The sequence below is a fragment of the Abramis brama genome, assembly GCF_963993115.1.
Source record: "Abramis brama genome assembly, chromosome: 24".
NCBI lineage: Eukaryota > Metazoa > Chordata > Actinopteri > Cypriniformes > Leuciscidae > Abramis > Abramis brama.
The window spans coordinates 17,013,532-17,039,730 of record NC_139986.1 but is presented as its reverse complement, the minus strand read 5'-3'; the positions used below and the strand labels follow the sequence as shown (position 1 = coordinate 17,039,730).

General features: G+C 35.5%; 2 protein-coding genes across 2 annotated transcripts in view; both read left to right on the top strand.

The window, feature by feature from the left end:
- map3k22 (mitogen-activated protein kinase kinase kinase 22) overlaps positions 1–15,538 on the top strand; it is a 56,636-nt gene extending 41,098 nt beyond the window's left edge. The window contains exons 11-18 of the mRNA XM_084102133.1: positions 440–501; positions 3,191–3,262; positions 5,101–5,265; positions 6,367–6,515; positions 6,611–6,742; positions 9,445–9,574; positions 12,105–12,282; positions 12,366–15,538. Coding sequence (XP_083958259.1) covers positions 440–501; positions 3,191–3,262; positions 5,101–5,265; positions 6,367–6,515; positions 6,611–6,742; positions 9,445–9,574; positions 12,105–12,282; positions 12,366–12,594 — 1,117 coding nt within the window. The 3' untranslated portion in view covers positions 12,595–15,538. The remainder of the gene's footprint in view (positions 1–439; positions 502–3,190; positions 3,263–5,100; positions 5,266–6,366; positions 6,516–6,610; positions 6,743–9,444; positions 9,575–12,104; positions 12,283–12,365) is intronic.
- Positions 15,539–18,150: 2,612 nt separating this feature from the next.
- Positions 18,151–25,823, top strand: cry-dash (cryptochrome DASH). Its single transcript, XM_084103088.1, has 14 exons — positions 18,151–18,352; positions 19,367–19,539; positions 19,632–19,725; positions 19,812–19,942; positions 21,024–21,172; positions 21,575–21,663; positions 21,743–21,816; positions 21,895–21,984; positions 22,056–22,135; positions 23,580–23,639; positions 23,723–23,880; positions 23,977–24,096; positions 25,173–25,349; positions 25,450–25,823. The coding sequence occupies exons 1-14, from the start codon at positions 18,290–18,292 to the stop codon at positions 25,552–25,554; spliced, it is 1,563 nt and encodes a 520-aa protein (XP_083959214.1). The 5' UTR covers positions 18,151–18,289; the 3' UTR covers positions 25,555–25,823.
- Positions 25,824–26,199: the final 376 nt, after the last annotated feature.

Here is a 26,199-nt window from a genome sequence, read left to right as displayed (position 1 = left end):
CATGACATCATATCCTGTTGCTTTTATCTGTTCTGTGGTCTGAAATATTTTCACATACTTAAAATCTAGTGTGACCACCACATAAAAGCAAAACAGCTAATGAAGTGAAGAAGTTCAGCATCATTTGTTTGCAGAATGCTTTTTTGGGTCACTGCATTGTGTAGATTTGACTGACACTTAACGCTTTCACTGCGCTATTCAAACGTCTACGAAACCCCGTTGAATGGTCGGACGTTAGTGTCTCGGGTCAGGTATCAGGTAGAGAGAATCTAGCGTACGTAACGACAGGTGGCAGGCGGTCACGTTGGCACATTGGGGATCCTGCGGTTGCAGGAATGTAGGCCAGGCAGACGGTGCGGCCAAACGTCACCACTGCACACAGGGGAGCAACAAGCAAAAATAACCCATCATCTCTCCTCCTCTTCTTGTCTTTCCACAGCCCACCATTCTCCCAGAGCAACCGGGACAACAATTACCTGAACCTCAACTATGAATACAAAGGTGAGGTTGACACGAGCAAGTGAATGTGGATTTCTGTCAGTGCTGTGGGCTTGTTTTAATGGTCTTTGCTCCATTATAGAGCTGGCTCTCTATGAGAGGAGCAAAGATGCTTCCTTTGAGCTGTTGACTTTGGTCACTCTGTGTTGCTAATGGGGCGTTAAATACTGTAAAATAGCATGTTCCCAAACTTAGTGAGCTGCTTTGATGTGACGATAGGGCAGATAGATAGGCAGCTGCCTTCTAAGGGAGCATCCTTACAGAAATGGAGCCTAATAAATGACTGATCTGACGTTCTACATAGACAGAAACTCGTTTTCGAAGTACATGGGAGATTTGACTCAGTATTGATTTCAGTTCTTAATTTCTGTATTAAATGAATTAAAATCCTAACATTTATTCTATTTTAGTTAGATTAATTGTATTATTATTCTGTATAAAATCAATTATATTTATAACAATTAATATTAATTACAGTTATAACATTTGCTTCATCCCCATTTTGCTCATCCAAGTGCATTCTGGGAGTTCATTGTGAAGGATTGCACTTTTTGGAATCAAAAGTGCATTAAATATTAAGGTTATTTTCAGAGAATGTATGTTAAGTTTATTGTTATTATTATTACCATCATTATTATTTACCATCATTATTCCGTTTTTTTGTTTGTTGAGCATAAATCCAACAAAATTTATGAGAACTTGGTATTCTAAATATATAAATAATTAAATATTTTTGTATATACACTAGATTTTTTATATTTTTTGATATAAGTCTCTTAAACTCATCAATGCTGCATTAACATGGTCTAAAATACTGTTAAAAAAAAAAAGTAATATTGTGAAATGTATTATTTTAAAATGTAATTCATTCCTGTAATGTCAAAGCGGAATGATGAATTTTCCAGTCACATGGTCCTTCACATGGAAATCATTCTAAGTTTATGTTCTCTTTCATTTTTGTTGGTTTAATGTAAAAAATATTATGTATGCATTATATATATGCCTGTCTTAATACAGTATATTACTCAATTTTGTTTTCGAGTAAATTTACCTTGGTTTAAGGATGTTTAAATATTTATACTAGAAGTATTTTTGTCTAGATAAGACAAATATATTAAGAAATGTATTATTTTTCAACGTGATGCATGAAAAGTATGCATATGTAGGCAGCTCACTAGATTTTAGGAACAGAGTTATAGACCTGTATCGACAGGGAGAGAATGAGATTTTCACACTTCTTTCCCCCTTTCATTCCTTTTCTTCTGCTGTGCTGAGAAATTGAAAGTTACTGGAGTGGTTAAACAAGGAGATTTTCTCTCATGTCCTTCCCTGGTTAGTATTCTCTGTCTCTCCTTTGCTCTGTCACTCTCGCTCTCTCCAGCTCTCATGCTCATGCCCGGTTTCCCTCTGTTGTTTTTCCTCTTGAGCAGTGATCAAATAGAGCAGGCCTGCCTGATAATGAGATAGTAATCTTCCCCAACAGAGGGAGGCCAGTCACACACACATGCACAAAAACACTCTTCTCGGAAACTTTCCCTTTTACGTGCTGCAGGCCATTTATATCCCAGAGCTCTATGATACAGACAGCATGTTTCCATTGAAAGCCAAACACACTCATACATGCATTCACTGAGGATTTCTCCATAGAGAGCGGGCTTTCTTTTTTTTTAGGTCTTGTGAGTAGATTTTTCCTCCCTGCACTCTTCTTCTAAACAGAGCAAATCCCTGGGTCTCCCTGGGAGACGGGCTGCAAACACGGTCGCTCAACAGCTGCTTTCAATCGCAGAACGCAGCGCTCATGTTCAAGCGATCTAGTCAGGGCCCCTGCTCGTGTTTAGTCAAGTCAAGTCACTGCTTTTTACAATACAGATACAGTGTTTACACACAGACACTTACTCTGTCCTGATCCAACCCGCTCTCGTTTTGTGCAGGTGTCTTTCTTTCTTTCTTTCTTTCTTTCTTTCTTTCTTTCTTTCTTTCTTTCTTTCTTTCTTTCTTTCTTTCTTTCTTTCCTCAGTATCTTAATTAGAGAACAAATGGGTGAATCAGAATGAGCACGATATTATATTTTACTTAAGGTAAACAAAGCCTGTTACCATTTTTTTGTCACTATTTTCATTACCATTTTTTGTTAAGTCTTTTTTTTTTTTTACCATTTAAAAGAGAGAATTTATTATCATTTGTAATTAATTATTCAAAACAGAAACCCTGGAGCACGACATCATATCAGAATGCTTCTATTTGTTTTGTGTCCCAAAATAATTTAGCATTATTTTCATGACAATTAAAGAAAGGAAGAAAGAAAGACGACAATTAAGCATATTTTCTCCTAGATTCCATTTACTACAGTAAAAAACTACAGTAATACATTAAAAGCATCATGTCTGGATGTAATTATTTTTAATAATAGTATACATTAATGTACATATTATTGCTTATATATATTTTTTATTAATTAATACACATACATATATGTGTAAATATATATATGTGTGTGTGTGTGTGTGGGTGCGTGTGATAAAGAGCTCCTCAAAATCTGATATCTGATTTGCTTGATTCAATGACCTCACGCATAGCTACATATCGCCTTGTTATCAAATACTCGAGTGAATTTGCTTATCAAAATTAGCTGTTTTCTGTGAACGAGGAGAAAATGCATGCAAGTAACTGTATCTAACTGCTCCACCTGCAGGCCGTCATGGGAAACACGGGACCTTCCCACGGCAGTTCCATGTGTCCAGTCGCAGTAAAGACTACGGTGATGGTAAGCTCTGCCCTTCTGTTCTATTTATAATAAAGGAAAACAGTGAGTGTGTGTCATTAACTGTTGTGAAATTATTCATAAACTATTATTATTCCGTGTTATTAAAATAATAATTCAAGTTTTAACTGAGAGGTTAAATGTAATGTATTTACATTTAACCTCTAAGTTAAAACTTGAATAATTATTATTTTAATAAAATGGAATAATAATAGTTTATAAATACACAATATGGATAAATAACCAAGCTTCATGATGCTGAAAAGTCTTAGTCTAATGACTTCTAATCTAATCTGCACGGCAGCTGTCAGTTATTTCACCGTTAGTTATTGTTTTGTCTATTTTTTTTAAGCCTTAAATATAATAATAATAAATATTATTCTTATTAATAATAATGTATTTAGTTTGTTAGTTATTGTTATTATTTATTATAATTTGGTATACCCTGCCAAGAAAAAGAAAACAGTTCATAAAATGCTACAAAAGTCAGTAATTTCTATTTTGGCCTGCTAAATTTGTTTTAAATCATTGGTCTTACATATGTTTCTTTTCTCTCTCTCTCTCTCTCTTTTATAATGACACCATTATGTTTTCACAAAGTCTGCATGAAAACTGGTCTTATAGGGATAGTTCACCAGGAAATTAAAATTCTGTCATCATTTACTCACCCTCAAGTTGTTCCAACCCTGTATATTTATGAGATATTTTGAAGAATCTTGGTAACCAGACGGTAGCCACTGACGTCAACTGCTTGATTACCAACATTCTTCAAAACATCTTCTTTTGTGTTCAACAGAAGAATGAAACTCATACAGGTTTGGAACAATATAAGGGTGAGTAAATGATGAGCAAAAACTTCAGTCTAGTATTCGGAGACTCTCAATTCTCAGAGCGCCTAATTAGTAAATTAATTATTTGGTTAGCATTTAGTGGATGCTTTCTTATCCAAAGCAAGTCGCAATTCACTAATTGCCTGGACCGTCTCTCTGGATCGTTTTAGCGTGGAGGACATTGCACAATGGCACAGAGCAGGATCGTGTTCTTGGTGATTCTCCTATTTGGATGTGCTATGTGCTTTCAGCCCAGATCCATAAATTGTTAGATTGCCAATACCAAAAAACACATTCAGTGCTGGAGGCAGGGTCTAGAAGAGATAAAGCTGTGCACATGGCCATGAACTTGGCCAGCATGATGAGTTTCCCCCATAACTGAGCGTATTTAAGACCTGGTGTGTGTGTGTGTGTGCGTGTGTGTGTGTGTTTTATTTGTGTTTCCCCTGATGAGGCACACTGACTATTGCAAAACACTGTACTGAGAGGAGTTTCCTGCATTGTGGAAAGGTTGATGGAGGAAGTGAGCGACAAAGGAAAGGAAGAGCGTGAGAGAGAGAATCAGGGAAGAAGAGAGGGAATAAAGCTACATGTTTGGACATGACATGTTGATTGCATGATTGCATTAAAGCATTAAGAGATTATTCAGAACAGGAATCTGAATTCTGCAAAGATTTACTCCATTTTGGGGGAATGTTATTTATGCAATTTGAAAATTAAAATTGCAAACACTATTAAATATGGATACGGCAGTGGGAATCCTGTAAATATCAAGCACTTTTTTTTTTTTTTTAAGTGTGCTTTCCAGGTGTAGGAAAATCATGGAAATGAGCGTAATTATGTTCATACATAATTCATACAGTATACATAGATGGAAAATACTTTTATAAATTCAGTATCTCAAATGACTCGAAAAGTCTCCAAAAGGTCATGGAAGTTTATTGGTCAAAAGGTCTAAAGGGGTATTTGTATTTTGTATTGTGTGCATTTATAAAATATGTGTCTGTACAGGTCGGAGGACTTTCCCTCGAAGCTTTATGCCTCAAGAGAAGCTGTTTCAGCTGGTCCCGTCCAGCCGTACACGCAGCTTTAATGGGGAAAGCACTTTGCTGTACAGTGGAGATATGCACACCATCAGCTGGACTGAGAAAAACTGCCAACTCAACAGTCCTAAATGTAAGAGCACATGCATACATACACATGAGGACATTTAAGCAGATAATTAGAAAGGAAAATCCCATTAAACACATTTGTACGCTTGCCTCCAGACCAGAAATATCAGATTTCAGTGTTGCAGTGCTGCACCCCTTTCCGTGTACCATCTAATGCGGCTGAATCTATAGCACTGCAACAAAAGAAATCATATTTTACACACAAATAAAAGCAGACAACAATACAGTGGAAAACTGTTTGCACTTTCTTCTTTTTATACATTTCCCTCCCACATTTAAAAAATCCAAACAAAACTATACAACGAGTAACAATCCCCTCCCCCACCCCCTGTGCAGTCCTCAAACAGGTTGTTTAATCAGCTCCATTAATCTAGGACGGGCGCCTGAATTTGACATGTGAACATGAATGCTCGTCTCTGCTGTCTGCCTGCGGGTTTTTCCTCCCAGATCCTCCATAAACTATTCAGATAGCTTCATGTCAAATATCATTATAGGAATTACTAAGCTGATTAAGATGATGGTAAATGCTGACACAAATGTGTCCGTCATAGAATAAGTGGTAAATGAATCTGAGAGATGCGTAAATCTTGTCTGGCGAGGGTTGTTTAACTGCATCCAGACATGAAGTTCATCTATCTATGATTAGATCCATGTTTAAAGAACAATTGCATAAATATTAAATGCAGACACATATTGTTCTATTATGTGTGTGGCTCATTATAGCTATCAGTCATGTTGCAAATGTTTTGAGAGCCATAAAAAGAGATTAAACAAAAAGACGTTGTATTAATGTGTTAAAAAACACTCGACGCAGCCTTGATTTAAAGAATTAATATTCAGGTGTGTAACATTTTTGAAATAACATGCAGCAACTTCCAATAGCTCACTGTCTTACACTCTGTTCATTTAAATCTTAGTTTATTGCCTGAGAGGGGAACAGTTGCAAATAAATCTGAAAGTATAAATCTTTATAGCATCCAGTTGTAAATACAGTTGCGGTTTGACTCGGTGTCGTCAGCAAGTCTGTGTGTGATTTCGTCTGGTTTGAGTTACAGTCTGCGGCGTGCTGGTGAGGTTAACGTGGTTTGTTTCTTCTAACCCTCAGCCCCAAGGGCTCCGGTAAACTGGCGTCAGGGGAAACTGCTCGGTCGGGGCGCTTTCGGCGAGGTCTACCTCTGCTACGACGTCGACACGGGACGCGAGCTGGCGGCCAAGCAGGTGCCCTTTGACCCTGACTGTCACGAGACCAGCAAGGTTAGTATGTAGCGGACTCGGATGGTGACAGTATTTATGCACTGAAGAGATGCTCTGAATTCTCAAAACTCTTTTCTCTTTGTCTCACTCCACAGGAAGTGAACGCACTGGAGTGTGAGATTCAGCTCTTGAAGAACCTGCGTCACGAGCGTATAGTGCAGTACTATGGATGCTTGCGTGATCCGGTGCAGAGAAAACTGGCCATCTTTGTGGAATTCATGCCTGGGGTGTGTATAAACCACAGAGAGCATATTGTGTTTGCTCTGTTAATAATGTTATTTATTGGAGGAATTAGTTTCACCCCTCAGTCTCTATTATTGTTTGTTATATTCATTATTTTCTTTGTTAATGTAGACTTCATGCATACCATGGTATGAATAAGAAAGAAGTTACATCTTTACACCAAACAACCACTTTTGCATGAAAGATTTCAGCGGAAAAACATGCATCTTATTTACTGACAATCGACAACACAGTTTAACCAGGCTCTAAATGGAATCTTTTTAACACTATGTAAATTAGGCCTTTTTTTATATTGCACTTTATTTACAAAATTTAACGCTGTTAATAATATCCACTGTTGCCACTCATGGACAACCATGAAATAATGTCAAGGAATGTCTTTCTATTGAAAACGATTGAAAATTGTAGCCCGATTCATGGACAAATGACAAAAAGTCCTTTTAATGAATTCAATTCTCGTGAATTCGAACTCCCTCGGACATGGATCTAAACATAGTAGCTTTTTACTTTTATCTGGGCTTTCAACAAAAGGAAATTCTACAGGTGCTGATCTACCAACATGGCATTACCATTTGTCTTAGGACGCCTATAGACGAGCACGAAGACACGTACGAGTCAACGCGCCACATAAAGTTTGGACCAGAATTGTGGTGCTCGTCTATAGGCAACGCCATCTAGGTCGAGAACACTTAACAGTAACCGTACCGTCTCCCTCTTCGACGTAATCCCAACAACACTATTAGCAGGCACATTCTCAATTCCTCCTTTTTGTGTTTCAAGAAACTGACATTGTTAAACACAATGAATCTGCGTTTTCCAAATAATGACAAACCCACTCCAAAATGTCACTGGCTCGGGAACATATCCACAGTGTTCTTTGTCAGCACAACCGCACAGCTTTACGAGTTCATTTTCTTTGCAAATGGGTGTTTTAATGAACGTCAGACGTGGTCTGTCCCATCTGTCAGCTCGATTTTAATATGCACAGACTGAGTGTCTTAGTCACATATTGTCTGGTAAAGGGGAATGTTTCCCAAGGTCTCTGGCAGACAGATGCATCGCTGCTCAGAGCCAAAGCCACCAGCCTCTGCACAGCACTGCTGTCTCCTGATAAGAACAGAGGTGAAGGGAACAGGAGAAAGAGAGAAAGACTTTGAATGAGTAGGATGTGGAATAGGGTTACATGAGGTGAGAAATGTATTGCATAATAAGGGATCAGAAGAGCCTGTAGTAGTGTATTACAGTAGGATTGCGTGTGCGGTACACATTGCTTCATTTTAATAAATTGACAAGGACATTGTGGTACTTCATAATACAAAATAATACTATTTGGAAGGAGCTGTGCAAATGCATTATAGCTTGGAAGGCATTGTAGTTTGCGTCACAGGTGTTTCACGAAGTTGTCCTTGAGGAGACATTGTTTCTTCGGCGAGGGGTGTAAACAGGAAAGCCGAGGAAATATGAACTTTGTTGCGCCAGGGTTTCAAAGAAACACAGACATATGTGAGGAACATTTGGCACGATGATCTGTTTTTCCAGAGTTTCAGAGTTTTGACAAACAGCTTCCAGCTCCAGTTTTGTAAACAGTTTGACTTCCTTGCAAACACACTGGTTTTCGGCAAATATTAATTTATATATAGTATGTACTCTCTGCCTGATTTTCTTCTTTACTGTTATTTCTTATTGTATAAATATTATGTATAGTATTACATATTTTTTAATTATATTTTACACAGGATAGTACTTTTAAATATTTTTTATTGTTAATATTATTTTATTAATAGTGATATATGATTAAATATTAAATGCTTTATTTTTTTATTGCATTAAAAGCATCATGCATATGCATTTGCACATTTGTCATTTGTTACAGTATTTATTAATCTTTGTGAAATATTAGATAATGAAAATAGTTATTAGAATTATTAAATGTTAATAAAACTGTTAATTTTAGCTGAGGTTTATTAAATAATATTAACAGATACACATTAATGATTCATTTTAATAATGTATTAGTAAATGTGTAAATTAACATTACCTAAAATGAATGAATACTTTATAAGTATTTTCCATTTTTATTTCATGTTAATTAATGCAGTTAGCAAATGTTAATAAATGGAACCTTAATACAAAATGTTACCTAATATAATGTATTTAATGGTGTGTGTGTGTGTGTATACACTATATATATATATATATATATAGTTATTTTGATGTGCATTTTTTAAATCATCCACTAGAGTAAAAAGCACAATAGTTTAGTTTATAAAAGTAACAGCAACAAAATATGAGTTAAACAGCTCATTTTAATACTTTGTACTTGTTATTTAATATATATTTTTAAACTCCTGCATACAGTATGAACAAAAATAATACAGCAAAACATTTGCAATCAGGAAATCTGGAATGGGTCAAACCATTTTCCATTGCACTGTATCCTTTGGTAAACAGGTTTGAATCCTGTTTTTATGTTTCCTGTCAAAGCATATGCTGACAGCTTGTTTTTTTAAGTTTCCTAATAAAAATACAAAGTCTTTATAGTTCAGTTTCTACTTTTAGAGAATAAAACACATGCATACACTTTATACGCTGAATATGGTATCTGAATTCATGCGAGATTCCTTGCTCTTGTTTAATAGCACTCTGTTGAACAGTATGTTAAATCTGTGTGTCCATGTGTGTCTAGGGCTCTATTAAAGACCAGCTGAAGGCGTACGGAGCGCTGACTGAAAAAGTCACCCGCAGATACACCCGACAGATCCTACAGGGAGTCCACTATTTGCACAGCAACATGATCGTACACAGAGACATCAAAGGTAAATCACAGTAATCATAAATCGCCTTCAGCTATGAACGGTAGGATTGCTTTGTAATGTAAATCTAATGGATAGTGTCACTTGCACCGGACCACCTGAAATACATCTCTTGTTATTAAGTAGAATAACTTTATTTTGGCAAGGTTTTGCATTCCTTCAGACTTTAGGGCTAAACTCTGACCAGAATTAACAACCTGTCTATTAGGTATTTCTCTTAAGCATTGATATCAAACACATCCTCTAAATCAGAGGTACTTACCGGACAGTGCCAGCATTGCTTCTACTAGACATATACACTCTTTAATCTCTCAGTTTATTAAGGAAGGCACAAGTAGTCCCAAAGCAGAACATTTCACAAAAGGTTAGATTAAAATGATCCTGTTAAATTTACAGTAACTGTGGTTATAAAATTCGCTGTAATGTATCACATATGGTGCCTTAATGTTTTACAACATATGACCGTATATTTCATCAAGTATTCCTAAAATATCAAGTTACCTTTTAACTGATATCCACCATAATACATGTGGTAAAATATAAAGCCACATGAGAACAAATGTAGCACAAAACACTCTAATTTATAGCAAAAATAAGAAGAAACAAAACGGTTTATACCAGAGCATGAGAGAAATCTGAAATGTGAGAATCTCCGCTCATCGCTCACGGAACTGTTCACCCCTCCGCTCCCCCGCTCAAAGCTACATCAGGCCGCTCCGCTCATTATCGCTCAGCGCTCAATTCGCGCTCCACTCAAATCGCCCCCCGCTCGCTCCAAAAAAGGAAAAAAATCTACATGTAGGCTATATCACTTTTAGCTTAGACCACAGCCTTACCTCCTAAAGAACTAATGAGTAACAACATTTTTCAAATTGAAATGTTTTATTTCAAATTACAGGCCTATGTAAGAAGGAATATAGCCTACACAAAAAGTCCTGTAAAATTAAACGAATAAATGGGCCTAATAATATAAATAAAAATTATATAAACAAAAATATGCATAAATTTTTTAAAAGTAAATTAACTATAAGGCCAGAATTTTGATAAGTGAACTTTTGCGCAACGCGCACGATTAAAATTTAAATTGGCTTCCATACACACAAACTGCTGTAAAATTAAACGAATAAATGGTCCTAATAATATAAATATTATTACGGACGACACAAATTCGGCTAAATAAAACGAACCATGTCTACTTGAATTAAAAAACTAATTTGTTTGAATATTACGCTATATTTAATTTACACTTTGTTACAAGTTACCGTATTCAATTTGCTAACCTTTTGTTTTCTTCCCAGCGTGTTCGCGTAGCTCACGTTCATGTTTTCGAGAGATGTGTCTTTTGAGATTCCAAAATGAATCTTTGCTGACTGAAACGATGTCTCCACATTCGTTTTCTTGTACCACATTATCATTGTTAGTTAGTTTTATTAAATTAATAGTAGCCTACACCTGTGTGACTTCTCATTTTCCTTTTTGAAGTAGCCTACTTTTTGAACTCCATTATTGAGCCGAGTTTTGACTGAAAATAGTCTACTGTTGATGACTATGCAAGACAGATGGATCCTGGTTTAGGTTTGACTGAGCATGCTTCAGACTCGTGGTGTGAGCTGAGCGAAATTGGAGCGAAATTGGAGCGGGAAATAAGGCGACGCTCCGTCCTTTTAAAAATGCCGCTCTGCGCTCTGTCCAAGATCCGCCCGCTCTCGCTCCCGCTCCACTCCACTCACATGCTCTGGTTTATACTGTATAACATTTATTCATATATGATGTCATATAATTTACAGTAAAAAACGGTAAAAATATATGATACAGTTTTTACAAAAAAACATAACTTTGATTTAAATGGCATATAATGCAATGTTAAACCATTTATAGTTTTTCACTGTATATGGTAAGGTAACAGTAGTTAACAGGTTTTTACTGTCGAATTTTTACAGTTATTTATTGTACAGTGATGAATATAGATAATGCAGTGTTCAAAATGGCAACAAATTATGAAACATTTGTGGAGCATGCGTTTATTAATTGTAACAAATGTTTCAGAAACGTTCAAGTAATTCTCCAGCCACATTTGTTTGCAACTCTTTTCTTAAACAGTTACATTCAGATATTTTTAAGTGTGTCTAAATACTTTTAAGGCCACATACTTTTAGTATATGTGACCAATACAGTCTCTGTCATTCCATTAACAATCCGAAGATCCTCTATTGGAAATATCCACAAGAAGTGTGGGGCGCAAAGGAAGGAGTCTCTGTCTTTCCTCTCATATTCTTTCTTAATTTTCCGTTCACAATACAGTGAGACTTCCAGGGTGTGGAAACTTTGCGGCTGGCGGGAATTAGTCATTACTCAAACAAGCGCAAATCTCACAGGCAACACAGCTAAAACAACGGAAAATCACTCCGACTAGAAGCGTGGGAAGAAAGGCCGCGTCTCAAACTTCAAAAGCCATCAGCAGCTTATAATTTTATGCAGTTGTCATCATTGGTCATGCAAACATGTAATTCAATCTACATGTGTTTCCTCACAGGCGCAAACATTCTGAGGGACTCCTCTGGAAATGTGAAGCTGGGAGATTTTGGGGCTAGCAAGCGCATCCAGACCATCTGCATGTCCGGGACGGGGATCAAATCGGTCACCGGCACCCCCTACTGGATGAGCCCGGAAGTCATTAATGGAGAAGGATACGGACGCAAAGCAGATATTTGGTGAGATCTGAGATTCATATAAAAAAACATGACTGGAAACGTAGCTATTGTTTGCTAACAGTCCCTTGCGTCTCTCTCCTCAGGAGTGTTGCCTGCACGGTCGTAGAGATGCTAACTCAGAAACCCCCATGGGCTGAATATGAAGCAATGGCAGCCATTTTCAAGATCGCAACCCAGCCGACCAAGCCAAACCTGCCTGAGGGAGTGTCCGACGCATGCAGGGACCTCCTGCGGCAGATCTTTGTGGAAGAGAAATGGCGGCCCACTGCCGAGGGGCTTCTCAGTCACCCCTTTGTCCAGGGCAGCTTTTGATCCTACAGATCTCGGATCTCTCTGGAATCCCCAGGGAAAACCACACAATCACGCGAACAATCACCACTCTGCCTTCCAGGGTCCGGAGAAACCCACCAACCAGCCAACTAAGAACAAACTTGACCATAAAGAGGGGATGTGTATTTCAGATCTCCTCAACGCAGCTCGACAAATATAACGTTAAGAGGGAAACTATGGACGGAAAAAAACAATAGCATTTCCCGTATTGTTAATCAGAATGGTGCATAGCTCTGTCCTAAATGACGCACTCGTGACCTTTTGGTGAATGGACTCTTTTCACATTTCCAGGGTTTTCAGAAGCGGAGGTCGTCGGATAAACAGTCGGATAAACTTCTTTAGCGGTGCACGGGGGATGATAGCAAATATAATGTTTGTATTCCAATTTCCTCCAAAAGCAAACACAAAAAATCCAAGATGGTGTTTCCACAACTTTCCAAAAGATGGAAAAAATATTAAGAGATTCATTTTGTTGGTCAGAAATGAGAATGATGTCAAAATTGCCATCACTCCCTCAGCCATGGTATTAGAAACACCCTCACAGCAGTGTTAATTCATAACATTTTTAGTCATTTTACTGCCAAGGTAATATAACACACTGTTACAAATGTCTATTATTATTTTTCTTTTTAATGAAAATATGAAAGACTTTTAGATTTGCGATGTTGATAACTGGAAACGCGTCATCACAGTCGTTCACTGCATACTATTACCCAGCATCCCTTGCGACAAAGTATCGACAGTGAGAGCTGAGAGTGGGTCAATGACATAACATGGTTTTCTTGTCCAGATCCATTCATTTATTCAAAAATACATTTAAATTAATTAAGTACAGCTGCCCTTATATCATAATAAAGATAATTGAAATATCTTTTTTTTAGTAGTTTGGCATAATATTTCATTATTTGATTGAATTTTAACAAAATATTAATGTTTCAAAACGTCATGTGATGTGATTTCTGATTTAATAATTTATTCATATTTCAAAAAACAAACAAAAAACCTTTACATAGATTTTTTTGTAAATAATCACAAATAATCACAAATAGTGAGTGTACACATATGAATTGTTAATTTTGATTAACAATCACAAATAATTATGTATTTTTGGTGCGAGGATTATATATTATTTTTCACTTGATGGTTACACCATAATACATTTTTATAGTCATTAAATTTCTTAAAAATGGTATAGAAGGTTTTCAAACACAATATGAAACCAGCATGAATATACTTTTCTGAAAATGTACATTTTTAAAGATTTTTCCTTTTCTTTATATGGACGCTCTGATTTGTCATTGACCCCGGTGCCATTTGGGACAGAGCCTGTGTCTTGGGATTGAACCAGCTTTGCTAGGATGTTACAATGCAGTGCCAACACTTAGTATACCGGCACAGATTGGCGCATAATATGTGTCACTGGTGAAAAAAAAAAAAAAAAAACTGATTACAGTAGCATAGTTTACATGCATTACTGCCGGTTGACTTTATCGGATCCCCCGATGCACTTGAAACCAACCCAAGATGTGTTACTACAGGGGTTGCTGAACAAATCACATAGGGCCTGAATTTGGCACAAATGTATTAAGAGTGTCATCTTAAGATGGCGAGAGTTAAACGTGGTCTTTTGTATAGCAGAATTCATTCGGTCATAAAAGAGAGTTGATTTTGATTATGGCTTATGTACCTCTGTATCCCTGGGTCCAATCCTGAGTGTCATTGAAAGTACATAGAAAAGACCTCATGGAGAAAATATAAATATAGATAATATAGATGTACTGTACAATACTCATTGGAGTAATTTTTTTGTTAAGATTACTGTGTTTGATGGTTAGAATCTAACCAAATGAGAATAACACAGAAAAAGACGTATACAACCACCAAAGTGGTACAGTATGAGACAGAGACATTTTTTTTCATGTCTATTCAGCTATTAGACTGTATAAACACGTCTTTTTTTATATTATGTAAAGTTTTAGTTAAAGCACTCTTTACCCAGAGTTAATCACTGTAAATACATTCCCATTGCAATCTTGGACTCATGCATAGAGCACATAGGATAATCAGCTGAGATTCAACGAATATTTTTATACTTTTTTTTTTTTTTATTCACGTTTGGAATGACAATAACGAACTTTTTGTATTATTATAAAAATTACCCTAAAGTGTCAAAGCAATATTTTAGAGAAGACTACTACGGCTGGTGATTTAGCATTCTTGTACTGTTCGCTCAGTCAAAAACAACCAAAGAGCAAGTGATATACTTGAATTATGAATTTGGACACTTCCGAACTGTTCGGTGTTGCTGAAACAGTCGCTGTCTTGATTTGTAACCTATAATGGTGAGTTGTCGACTCAAACATGCAAACTTTTTTTTGTTGTCATCATTATATAAATATATACACAATGTAACAAAAAATATAAAATGTACATTGTTTTAAATGGCATATTATTTTGATTTTGTCCAAATGTAAATGTTAAACTTTCAACACTTGATACTATGATACTGTTCTTGTTTTGAATTCGAGAAATTCACCAGCAGCAAATTCATGTTGCAAATAGTGCCTTCTCTGATGTCCTTATTCTGAGAGGTCAGTCATTTTTAAAACATTTAACGATGGAATGTGTTTTCTGATGTCCTTCAGATGGTTTCAGTATCACACAGTGATGCTGTCAAAGACACTTTGACGCTGAAGATGATTGTATTGTAAATAGATACTGTCATAATGTTTCATTATATTCAAAATACCTTAGTCCCAGTATATTATGATTGTGGAGAGGTCTGGGTTTCAGTGATCTCAGCTGAGAGTGAACCAGACCACACTGGTTTTTGAGGGGCTAAGAATGGAGAATTCTGTGCTGCCTTGATGAAAAAGCCTGGAAACATTTATCAGTGATTTTGTACATTTGAATAAATAAATTTATTGTCTACAACCAGCTTCTGTGTCATATTGTTAGTTTATGTAATTAGGGGTTCAAGCGCGAATCTACTTTTTCGAACTGCTCATAGGCCGTTTCATTCGAAACTTGACGTGCATCATCTAGAGACCCTCATGGCAAGAAGTTGTCAAAAATAATTTAGATTGATGATTCACGCTCGCGACGGGACGCCAAAAAATTTGAAACGGGGCCACTTTCACTAAAATGGCTATAACTCTTAAAGGTCCCGTATTATGCCCCTTTTCACAAGATGTAAAATAAGTCTCTGATGTCCCCAGAGTGTGTATGTGAAGTTTCAGCTCAAAATACCCAACAGATCATTTTTTACAGCATATTTAAATTGTCAATTTTTGGGGCACAGAAAAACGCGCTGTTTTAGTGTGTGCCCTTTAAATGCAAATAAGCTGCTGCTGGACGACCCAGGGGGCGGAGCTTCATGAGCTCGTGCTCAGTCTGTCAGGACAATTTCATCTCACGGAATGATGATAATATCAGAAATTCTCAGTAACGGTGTGCATTTCGAGTCGGACAATAATGCCTACAGAGTCAGAGTGCTGTATAGAGATGAAACAGGTATAGTTTAGTAGTTTAATTACGGTTATTATAACGTATTTGTCATCTGCTTGTATGTATCCATTATTTATTAATAGCCTACAAGTCTGCTGTCTGAATGATGATCAAACATATACTGATGAGTTTAATAAAGTTTATTGTACATCACACAAAAGATGAAGCGTCAGTTTTACTTCAGAAAATCACCATAAGAGCTGAGTAAACACAGTAAGTTATAAGAAGTGCGCAAGTACATAAACGAATTTCGGTAGAGTTGAGGGAGCATTCCTGTGGGCGGAGGTTAGTCAAAAAACGGTTCTAGTGACGTCATTAAAGAAGGAAGTAGAGGGATGTAGTCCAAACGGGCCGTTCGATGTAGGCGACTTCTGTTAAATAAAATATCTCGCTTGGCATTGAACTTTGAGCTTTATAATTTTACAGATATTATTTATGCTCTAACAGCAATATTACACACTAACTAAAGTTTGAAACATGGGATCACGAAGAACGGGACCTTTAAGTAAGCCAATGAGTGGTCCTCTGCTGCCATCTACTGGTTATAATGGTAATTTTGTCATTCTACTCACTAATATAGTTCTTTTCACAGGTTTTGCTTTTGTATTCATTTTTAGACATTATAAAATCACTATTATAACATTTACAATAACATCTTGTCAAAGTTTATCACTTCATTTTCCCTTAGGTATCCGTTTTGACAATATATTGAAATATGAATATGACAATACATGAAATATTTGCATGAATATTTCATGCAAAGCTTAAAAAAAAAAAAAATCACAATGAAGCGTACAGCTGTCAATAACATTAATATGCTTTAAATAAATAAATTTAAAGTACATATCTGTAATGTAAATGTATGAATTTCATTGCATTTGATATAAAATTATATAAAAAGTGGCACCTGCAAATAGCCTAAATGATTCTGGAGCTTTTCTCAAATCCGAGCCATTTTGGCAATTACTTATTAGCAAATGCTCTCAAATTGGGCAAATTGATTCACTTGCAAATTGCATCCAAGACATAAATGACTGGATGTCACAAAATTTCTCACAACTCAACCAGGATAAAACAGATGTTTTGATTATTGGATCAGAAACAGAGAGAGAAATTGACCCCTAAACTACATAAACTGGGATTAAACTAGCAAAGAGGAAAACAAACAAACAAAACAACAACAACACAGGAGTTGTCTTTGATTTTAATTTCAAAGCTCATTTTCATAATATTACCAAAACAGCATTTTATCATCTAAAGAACTATAATAAGACCAAAAGAATAATGCATGCATTTAATAGCAGACTTGGCTATTGTAATGCCCTCCTTTCTGGTCTACCAAAGACTACAGTTGATCAACTACAATCAATCCAAAACACAGCTGCTCAAGAACTGATAAAGACTTGAAAAAAGAGATCACATTACACCTATATTAAAGTCATTACACTGGTTACCTGTAAGTTTTCATATTGATTTTAAAAATATTTTATTAGTTTATAAGGAATTGCATGAATTTGCTAAAAACTATCTCTCAAAAATGCTTTCAGTAGCCTATATGAACCTACCTAGGGCTCTCAGATTATTTACTTTTAACTATACCACAAAGTAGAACTAAAAGTATAACCTGAGGAAGATGTGCTGAAAATATTAATAGGTTTAAATCTAAATAATAATAATAATTTAAAAAAATTAGAATTTAAAATATAAATATAAAAATGGCTTTTATATATTTTATATGTTTTTTAATTGTTTATTTTATTGTATCTATTGTTTCTTTCTTTCCTGTAAAGCACTTTGAACTGCATTGATTTGTTTAAAAATATAAATAAAATTTGTTTTTAACTAAAAATGATTTTAGTGGATGACATTCCGTCCGCTATGTCTGACAGCCGTGTCTAAGGAAATGTTTTTTATATGTAGCCTATGAAAAACATTTATTATAAACATTATATTTTGTTAAATCGTGTGGCTTAAGAGTTGTAAGAGTTGAAATACTCTTTGTTTGATGGTAAGGAGAGCACGTGCGCTTTCAGACTGCATGTTTGGTAACATCACCTCACGCGCATGTTACTAAACGTGCTCGTCACTCTTTCTTTGCTGCTGGTCTGTATGTTCAACGTAAACACGACCGCTCGAGACTTCTTTACACTGTTAAAGACCGATTGCCAGGATGTCTGCTTCTCGTACGGTCATATGTCTGCTGAGAAACGACCTGCGTCTGCATGATAACGAGGTAAATATCACAATCACAGGTATTGTATCTGTATGTAAACTACAGGAGCATAGAATCGCCTCTTGTCTCGAGCAAACCACGCTCGCGCCTAAATCCGTGTGCATAGACTTGTCCTGCTCGATATGACATAATGTCCTGCTCGAGATTTAACACGTCACAACGGTTCTCTTACTAATATTACTTTTTATACACAAAACGGAACACTTGAGAATAATAAATTGACTTTATAGGAACTGAGGCGAAATCTGGCCGCTCATTGGGTAGTTTGTCAGGCTCGTCGCAAGGGGCGTGGTCACATCCAACTTGCATAAATAGACATCATTTATATATTATGCCGCTATATATTTATATATTCCGCTTCGCCTGCGTGGCCGCATTATCACATCGGTGTGCATTATTTTTCTAATAATTCAATTATTCCATACATAAGAAATGACTAGATGGAAATATATATACATTAAAATTTAACCTTATTTTTGTATTAATTGTCTCACATGATCTTTAAAATTCTAATCGGCAGATTTGGTTCTCTCAGATTTCATATATATATATATATACACACACACACATATGATTAATTTATAAGTAATCTAATTACTGTAATTTAATTGCTTTTCCCTTGTAAAAGTAAAGGGATTACAAATTTTTCTGTTATTTATTTACAGTTCTGATGTAATTGAATTAAATACTGTATAGATTTAACATCATCATTTAATGTTAAAATGTATGTTTTTAATGTAACCTTCTCCCTTTACACACTTTGGTCAGTTCAAGAATAATTTATTAATATTAATATTTATATACAATAAATAGTCCTCAATAGAAGTGCTAGCGTGTGACCATGCCCCTTGTGACCCTTACCGACAAACTACCCAATATATTTACCTATATATTTATCTTTTGAATTAGTAAACAAATTTTAGGTCTGTTCAGATTGTATGAACTGCTCTGCTTGCTTTGACACGTTAAGCTTTGTGGGACCTATGACAAACCGGTTTTACTCCGTTCATCCAGGTGTTTCACTGGGCTCAGAGGAATGCGGAGCACATAATCCCCCTCTACTGCTTCGACCCGCGTCATTACCAGGGCACCCATCACTTCAACTTCCCCAAGACTGGTCCATTCCGTTTACTTTTCCTCCTGGACAGTGTGAAAGACCTGAGAGCAACACTGAAGAAACAGGGCAGGTGGGAATTTTTCCATCACACACAGGATGTACATTCTGTCCTCCACATACTGATGTTTTATGATGAATATATGTGTGTATGCCCTTGTTCAGCACGCTGTTGGTCAGGCAAGGAAAGCCGGAGGATGTTGTTGGTGATTTGATTAAGCAGCTGGGTTCAGTCACAGCTGTGGCGTTTCATGAGGAGGTGTGTTTCAGAGTGGCCACATACAGTGCTGTGAGCTCTCAATGTACAAGTTCAGTATTTGCAGTCTTTCTGTCTATTGCCTGAAGGTGGCGTCAGAGGAAAAGACTGTGGAGAAGAAGCTAAAGGACATCTGCTGCCAAAACAAAGTCAAAGTTCAGACTTTCTGGGGCTCTACACTTTACCACCTAGATGATCTGCCATTCAGACACATTGGAGGGTAGGACAAGTGTTGCAGTGTTAAATTAGTATTATTTATATGCTATTATAGTGTTTATTTATATTTTAAATCCGCCTTTTTATTTTTTAATCCGCTTTTGTCAGTTTTATTTTTTGTCCCTTCCACTTATTTTTATTTCATTTCTGAGTTTTATTAATTTTAATACTTCAACTTATTTATTTCAACAAGTATTTATTTATTATAGTAAATATTTAAGTAAAGTAAATGTTTATTTATTTTTGTAATTTTTTGTTTTAGGTTTTAAAGATTTTGACCAATATTTATGTTTTATTTCAGCTTTATTTCAATTATGGAAATTATTTGTAATAGTTTTAGGTTACTAACAACACTCGTGTTAAATTAAGTTTAGTTAATCCCGGCATGAGCTTTAGACAGTTAATGATAATGTTACAAAATTTGGGGAGTATTATGTAAACTGTCTGTGCCACCCTACATAATATTTTCCCATTAAAATAATTAAATTATGCTTTAAAAAAATAAATCTTAATATAAGTTTTGGATCTTCCGTAGACTGTTCTTTCTTTCAACTATTTTTCCAAACAGGAACTTGATTTCAAAAGTGTGTAAGAAAACGTTATCTGAGAATGCAAAAAACACATTTTTATATTTAATATATTAAAGTTTTTTTTTTATAGAATTTTTAAGAATATTTATTCGAGATTATTTAATATTGTGTTTTATATATAGCCTACATTATGTATATTGTGTTTTATATACATTATATACTGTATATTGTCTTTTAAACTAATCTGTTCTTGTCATTAAAATAGATTTTGGTGCTGACATATAATACAAAATAAAATAAAATGATTGTTTTACCAGTTACTTCCATTCATGTTAGCCACTTAAACAGCACATTTAGCAACTTCATCCTAGCTAAGCTTTGTAAAACAAGTTAACTTTCCTTGGAAACTTTACAGAAAAGTACTGGAAACTATTTTACTACTACTTCCTTTTTCTAAGGCCTGATTACTAATTACAGTGTTGGTTTTAGTGCATGTGAGGTCAGCAATTTAAACGTGTGACTAAATTTCCTGTTAATTTCCGCTGTCTTTGAAAGGTTACCTGATGTTTACACCCAGTTCAGAAAAGTGGTTGAAGGACAGGGCAGAGTGCGGCCGGTCCTTTCCACCCCGGAACAGGTTAAATCTCTTCCCCTTGGACTGGAAGAGGGTCCTATACCTACATTTGAGGGCCTGGGACAAACAGGTACCTTGATTTACATACAGTAACTGTACTGGAATATGTGTAAACCTGGTAAAGCACACATCAACCTGATCACTTTATTTAGCGTTCATATAAACACTATATTCGGATTCATCTATCGGAATGATTTCATGTAAACGTAGCTACTGACATTTAACAGGTTAAATCACATTTAGAGTAAACTGCACCAATATATCTCTAGATACAAAACATAACAGTCAGTAGGACGGTGAAAAGGCTGAATCATATTTCCTCTTTCTTAATATTGCAGTTTTACATGAATTGTGCTCTGATTTCCTCTCAGATGACTGTATAATCCTCAGAAGGATATTTGGAGGATAAAACAATTTATCTTATGTTGACCACAAAGAACAGCCATGATATATTTCCTATCTGTGGTTTCAGAGCCAGTGATGGACTGCCGCTCGGCCTTCCCATGCCGCGGTGGAGAGACCGAAGCTATTGATAGGCTGAAACATTACTTCTGGGATACAGTGAGGACTGCTCTTCCTTTTTCCTAAAAATAACTTCATCAATGAAAGAGGGTTATTGCATGTTCTTGTTTTATCACAGAATGCTGTTGCATCTTATAAGGAGACTCGGAATGGCATGATCGGAGTGGACTATTCTACAAAGTTTTCTCCTTGGTGAGCCTCCGAAATGATGTTTTCATAATGCATAAGCAAAGCACAGACTAATGCTGACCCTCCTTTACTTTTCTTCAGGCTTGCGTTGGGCTGCATATCACCCAGGTACATCTATGACCAGATCAAGAAGTATGAGGCAGAACGAACCGCCAATCAAAGCACGTACTGGTGAGTTTTCAAAGAAGATTAACTCATTTCAGGTTTTTATGTGCAAGGATATTAATTTTTTTCTTCACCAGGGTGATATTTGAACTTCTGTGGAGAGATTACTTCAAGTTTGTGGGTTTAAAATATGGAGACAGAATATTTCATATGAATGGTAAGTTTGGATTTGTTTTATCTAAGATTTTTTTATGTTTTTGAAATAAGTTTATTATGCTCACCAAGGCTGCATTTATTTGATCAAAAATACAGTAAAAACACTATAGCAACCAAAATAGAGTAAATCACCTTTTGAAAGTCGCTTAACGAGTGTATCGATTACATATATGAAAAACGTTCATAAAGACGTGACTGTTAAAGCTGCATATTCTGTTTCACCTGTCTGGATCTTACATGTGTGTTCAAGCATATTCTACCCCTTCTGAGAGGGTATTCTGTAAGCTAGGAGAGGTCCGAAAATCTCCGAGAATGCAAAAATTGCTAAATAATGTTGAATTTGTTGACATTACCAGTCTGTTAAACTCATTTGACAAGTATAAGAAATAAACAATAAAAGGATTGTTTGAGTTGAGTAATGTGCAATTTTTCCTTACTACTATTTTTTTATTAGTTGTTTAATAATTTGTATTGATTTGGAACCGGAATCGTTAGGCGGAACCGGAAAATTTCTTACGATTCCCAACCCTACTGTTATGTGTCCGACGTTGTAAAGAGCGATACCATTGTGCAGCGTTTACTACAGTAACTTGAGTAAAGTTGATCTAGTGGATCTCTTAGCTCGTGTGAGTGAGTGGAGGCGGGACTAATTTGCATATTCATGAATCCTCGTATACTAAATGAAGCAAGGGTGTAGAGTTACATTCAATCTATTTTAAGGCATGAAGAAATTTTTGTGTTTTTACAATACAGAAAAACAGCAAAAACTTTAAATATGATTTAAGGGATAAAATTATTGGCTACGAGGGGACTTTATAGCTGTTTTCTTGTTTAACAAATTTTAAAATGTAATTTATTCCTATGATGGCAAAGCTGAATTTTCAGCATAATTGAATTGAGTTGAATTGAATTGAATTGAATTGAAAAAATCATTCTAATATGCTGATTTGCTGCTCAATCAATAAACATTTCTAATTATCATCAATGTTGAAAAGAGTTGTGCTGCTTAACGCTTTTGTGAAAACTGTGATAACTTTTATCCAGGATTCTTTGATGAATAGAAAAGAAATATAGTTTTTACATTATAAATGGTTTACTGTTACTTTTGCTCAATTTAATGCATTCTTGCTGAAGAAAAAGTATGCTGATTTAATTTCTTGCAAATAAGCAAAGCCTTACCGACCAAAATGATAAATTCTCAAAATGGTAAAATTTTGTCTTTTTATTTTTATTTTAAACTTTAACTGACCTGAAGCTAACTAAGGAAGACAAAAACAACAACAACACATAACGATACATAAGCAATAAAAATAAAATACGAAAAATGTTCCACCAGTTCTTTAATAAAGGCTTTGTAGTGCTCAATTACATTCTAATATAATATTCTAATTAAACGGATGTTTAAATGATTAATATGATCATTTTTCATCCCTCATGAACTGAAGGTCTGCAAGACAAGCATGTTCCCTGGAAGACAGATATGACATGGTTCTGTGCATGGAAAGGTAAATGTGAATCAACTGAAGAATACACATTTCAATAGATTTTCTGTGAATTAATAGCAAGATATTTTTCACATGTTGTCCAGAGGGGAGAACTGGGGTGCCGTTTGTAGACGCGAACATGAGGGAGCTTGCGCTGACAGGATTCATGTCCAACAGAGGACGTCAAAATGTGGCCAGCTTTCTGACCAAGGATTTGGGCTTAGACTGGAGACTGGGCGCTGAGTGGTTTGAATACCTGCTGGTGAGAAACATTTGCTACAGTATATTTGATGGAGTGGGTTGATGCTTCCTGCTCTTTGCTGCCGTCTGATGCGCTATTATCTTTCATTGTTATCAGGTGGACCATGACGTCTGCAGCAACTATGGAAACTGGCTCTATAGTGCCGGAATAGGAAATGACCCTCGAGAAAACAGGAAGTTTAATATGATCAAACAAGGACTGGACTATGACAATAACGTAAGCGGTAATTTTTACAGGTCTCTTACGGTATTAGCACATAAAACTAAAAAACACGTGCATTCTGATTCATATGTTTTGTTAGTACATCCAAGCAATAAATATAAAGTTCACTGTACACACATTGCACGTTTATTTTGACAAAGTTCTGCATGCTATAGGGGTAAGTTGTCACGATTGAACATAATTTAAACAGTAAAATAATTCTAAAACAATTCAAGGAAAACCAAAATCGAAAAGGGAAACATAAAAATATCAAACCATTGTTTTAGTCTACATAAATTGTATTTAATAAATTAACAGATTAGTAACAATTAACAGCCTTTCGGAATGATTTGAATTTAATTAAATTACATTAAAATCTATTAAAAAAAATCTAAATAAGGTTAAACTTTATTTTAAGTTGTCCTTGTTGCAGTGTTATTATACGTAATTTATAGTTATTACTATAGTAACTACATGTAACGTGTAACAAGGACACTGTAAAATAAAGTGTTACCCAATATAAAATAGGCTAAATAAACTAAATTAAAATAAAATAAATCTCGAATTACAAGTTTAAGAGTGCTCAAGTACTTTTTATCTAATATCAGCAAAAATAAAACAATGTTAAAATGATCATTAAAGAATAATCAATTATTTGAATCATAAACTTATGTGAATCATATTTGTAAAGCCTGGAAAAAATGAAAAAATACAAATAAAATAAAAAATTACTTTAAAAAAAAATCTTGAATTATCTATCTGTCTATCATCAGCAAATAAAATGGATGTTTAAATGATTAAAATGATAATTAATAATAAATTAACAGCTGCCTTTATGGCCTAAACTGATTTCTTTCTATGTATGTATGTATATATATATATATATATATATATATATACATAATATTTGTAAATGCACGTCCTGGTATTTTCCACTTTTAAATGCTTTTTATTGTCACTTAAGCAGGTTCTGCTATGAACGTAGGAAGAGGCAGTTACACGTGCGTGCGTCTGATGTGTCCGAGATATTAATGCAGCATAATAAGGTATTTTTCTGCGCAAAATTGACATTAAATGTTGTATCTGTGAAGGGGGATTATGTCCGGCAGTGGGTTCCAGAGCTTGGAGGTATTAAAGGTGGGGACGTGCATACGCCATGGACCCTCAGCAACTCGGCACTCTCACACGCCAAGGTTTCGCTCAACGACACATACCCCTCGCCCATCGTCATCGCGCCCGAGTGGAGCCGCCATGTCAACAACAAATCAGTAAGATTATTAACAGCTGATTATTAATGACTATAAAGGACAAATGCAAGCTTGTATTCAAAAAAATAATAACAAAATATATTTGTGGTTTCTTTTTCAGTCTGGTCCATCATCAGCAAAAGGGAAGAAGGGCTCATCTTACACACCAAGACAACACAAAGACAGGGGCATTGACTTCTACTTCTCCAAGAAAAAGGGTTTCTGAGGATGAGATGTAGTGGATTGGTGCTTTTTCTTGAGCTGCATCACACAGAGTAGTGAGGTATCTGCTCAGGTTACAGACACTGGAATGAGGAAGGGGAAATGAAAAAATGTTGTGGTTTTGTGTTGCTCTTTCCGAATCTATTTTCACATGCAGATACAGAAACGACTGCTCACATTCTGAGGACTAGCTCTAATTTTCATGTGTTTTTATATATTGTATTGGATACAATATTGTATTTTTGGTTGTTTTCATAAATCTCTGCAAATGTCCTGGTTTAGTCAAGTGTGTTGAAAAGTTATACCTAAAAATACATTTTGGGGGGAGTTTTGCCTTGTGCTAGGGATTTATGATGTAAATTATAGACAATCTGTGAAAAAGTTTGAATAATGTGCACATTCAGAATATTTTCTTAATTTATTCGGAAATAGGAAGTGGAAATAGGAACTCTCCAAACACTTGTATTTTTGGTTGTTTTCATAAATCTCTGCAAATGTCCTGGTTTAGTCAAGTGTGTTGAAAAGGGATTTATGATGTAAATTATAGACAAACTGAAAAAGTTTGAATAATGTGCACATTTATTCGGAAATAGGAAGTGAGAAGTGCCAACTGTTTCAGTTTGGTTTTGAAAAGCAAGGGAAAAGGCTG

What these genes read in the sequence shown, in the direction of transcription:
- cry-dash (XM_084103088.1), top strand. Translation starts at nt 18,290, where the DNA reads ATGTCTGCTTCTCGTACGGTCATATGTCTGCTGAGAAACGACCTGCGT. An exon ending in TCTACAAAGTTTTCTCCTTG is followed by an intron (nt 21,817 to 21,894) that starts GTGAGCCTCCGA and finishes ACTTTTCTTCAG; the next exon opens with GCTTGCGTTGGGCTGCATAT. An exon ending in GCCAATCAAAGCACGTACTG is followed by an intron (nt 21,985 to 22,055) that starts GTGAGTTTTCAA and finishes TTTCTTCACCAG; the next exon opens with GGTGATATTTGAACTTCTGT.